A 1,940-nucleotide genomic window follows, 5' to 3' on the forward strand; every position below is an offset into this window, starting at 1 on the left:
CTCTTGCAGCAGGTGCCGCGCCTGCTCCTCCAGCAACGCCCGTGTCTGGTTCCCCAGGCTGCTCAGGGTCACCTGGGAGCCGGCTGGGCCCTTATAAAATCCTGGCTGAAAGACAGAAAGGTGGGGGCTCGGCAATGCTGAGCTGCCCAGGAGCCAAATGCCCATGCCCAGCCAGAGGTGCAGGGGGTGACACCGTTCTGAAAGCCCCCTGGTAGTCTCGGCACACACAGTGAACCCCCAGAAGACGTTATTGATCGACGTGTGGCCAAGCTGCTTTGCAAAGCGCTCACCTAGCACTTTCACACGGGACCTCGTGGGACCTTGCAATTGTGCAGTCGGGGCAGCAGGGCTCTGCCCGTGCGGGGTTGCACAGGTGAAGGAGGCAGGGAAAACAGGACGAACCTCCAGGCAAACCCCATATCACAGGGTTCTCGTTTTACTCCATAGGCGTCAATACCTCCCTCGGTAATGACGGTTCCAGTTAGAGGAGGCTTCAAAAAGTTCGTGGGAAGTGGAATTAATGTAACTAGTTTATTTTGGAGTGAAAAATTAAAACCCACACACCCTTTTAATTTTTTTTTTTTTTTGTAATAGTTTCCTTGAGCTCTTAGAAGAACTCTCATATTTCCAAAACGTAGCTCGGATCTGCACACACACTCCCACCCCTCCCTGCTGCTCCTTTCCCATCACTCCCTAAGACGCTTTCCAGTCTCCCCTCGGGTCCCCTCTGCCCCTGTCACCTACATAGACCAGATGAAATGATCTTACAAAAGCATAGCCTCATCACATTGTTCCCTGCTTAAAAGCCCTTCATCATAAAGATGGACAGTCATTAAATATAAATTTAAAAAATAAAACAAAATACAACGCCCTTCAAAGGCATCCCATGATTTCAAGTTAGAAGGCAAACCTCTTCCTGTAGCACACAAAGTCTCATGGAGTCTGGCCATCCACCACCTTCGTTCAAGTACCCTGTCACCCCTCCGAGAGCCCTGCCCCCTCCCCCTGCCCTCCACTCCATCCAGACTTGGTGTCCCCTCAGCCACTCTCCCGTGCAATTCCCAGCAGCTGGCCTCCACGACACTGAGTGTCTTCTCTCGTTTCATTTTTCTGTGTGTCCCTTTTATTGGGTGTAACCTCCACAAAGGCAGGGCCCTGTCCCCTGTTCATTGCCACAAGTCCCAGTGCCGGGGCAGTGCCAGGAACCTCACATGCGTGTGGAATGAGGGTGATGGGCAGGGAGGGCAGTTGGCTGTGTGAGTCGCTCAGCACCCTCTGTCCTGTCCCAAGCTCCGCATGTGGGAAGCTAAGAAGACACCAAAGGCCCTCATGGGTGGAGAACGGCCTACCTTGCTTGTCCCTTCTGTGCTGGGGTCCCCAGGAAACCTGTGGACAAAGACACACACCTTCAGCTGCACATCTGAGCAGTTCAGGCTGGCTTGGGGGGAAAGGCTGGTTTAGGGCAGGAAGAGCAAAGCGCTGAGGGAACCAAGGCTTGCTGGCTCCACTGGCGGCCAGCTCAGTTGGGGCACTCAGGGGCCTAGACAGCTGCGAAGCGCCCAGTAACAATGTACGCAGCACTTCTAAAACCACGCTGGTGGACTCCTAGGTCATAGCCACCCTACGAGACCAGGCAGGTGACACAAGGACTGGAGAGAGGAAACAGCACGGATAGGGGACCTTGGGTCAGGCCAAGGCTGGGTGGGGCGGGGCACCAGAAGGCCCCAGATCCAGCTCCCAGGGGAGGCTCAGCCCAGCCCAAGTCAGCATGGATACATGCGGGCCCTGGCTGCTGGACTTCTTGATTTGGAAGAAGCACCCAGAAACCTAGTTTTGTAAGAGGACCCTTCAAAAAGCTCTCGAAAAGTGGAATCGAACTATGAATTAATTTTGGTGCAAAAAATTTTGATATCCATGTAGTTTTTTTTTTTTTTTTTTTT

At 53.2% G+C, this 1,940-nt stretch overlaps 1 protein-coding gene across 1 annotated transcript in view; it reads right to left on the reverse strand.

The window, feature by feature from the left end:
• The window catches only part of WHRN (whirlin), a gene marked incomplete in the record, with an annotated part of 108,332 nt that overhangs the window by 27,260 nt on the left and 79,132 nt on the right, over nt 1-1,940 (reverse strand). The window contains 2 exon segments of the mRNA XM_027769617.1: nt 7-105; nt 1,350-1,386. Coding sequence (XP_027625418.1) covers nt 7-105; nt 1,350-1,386 — 136 coding nt within the window.

This window comes from Tupaia chinensis, unplaced genomic scaffold, assembly GCF_000334495.1.
Source record: "Tupaia chinensis unplaced genomic scaffold, TupChi_1.0 Scaffold000081_1, whole genome shotgun sequence".
In the NCBI taxonomy this organism is placed as follows: domain Eukaryota; kingdom Metazoa; phylum Chordata; class Mammalia; order Scandentia; family Tupaiidae; genus Tupaia; species Tupaia belangeri.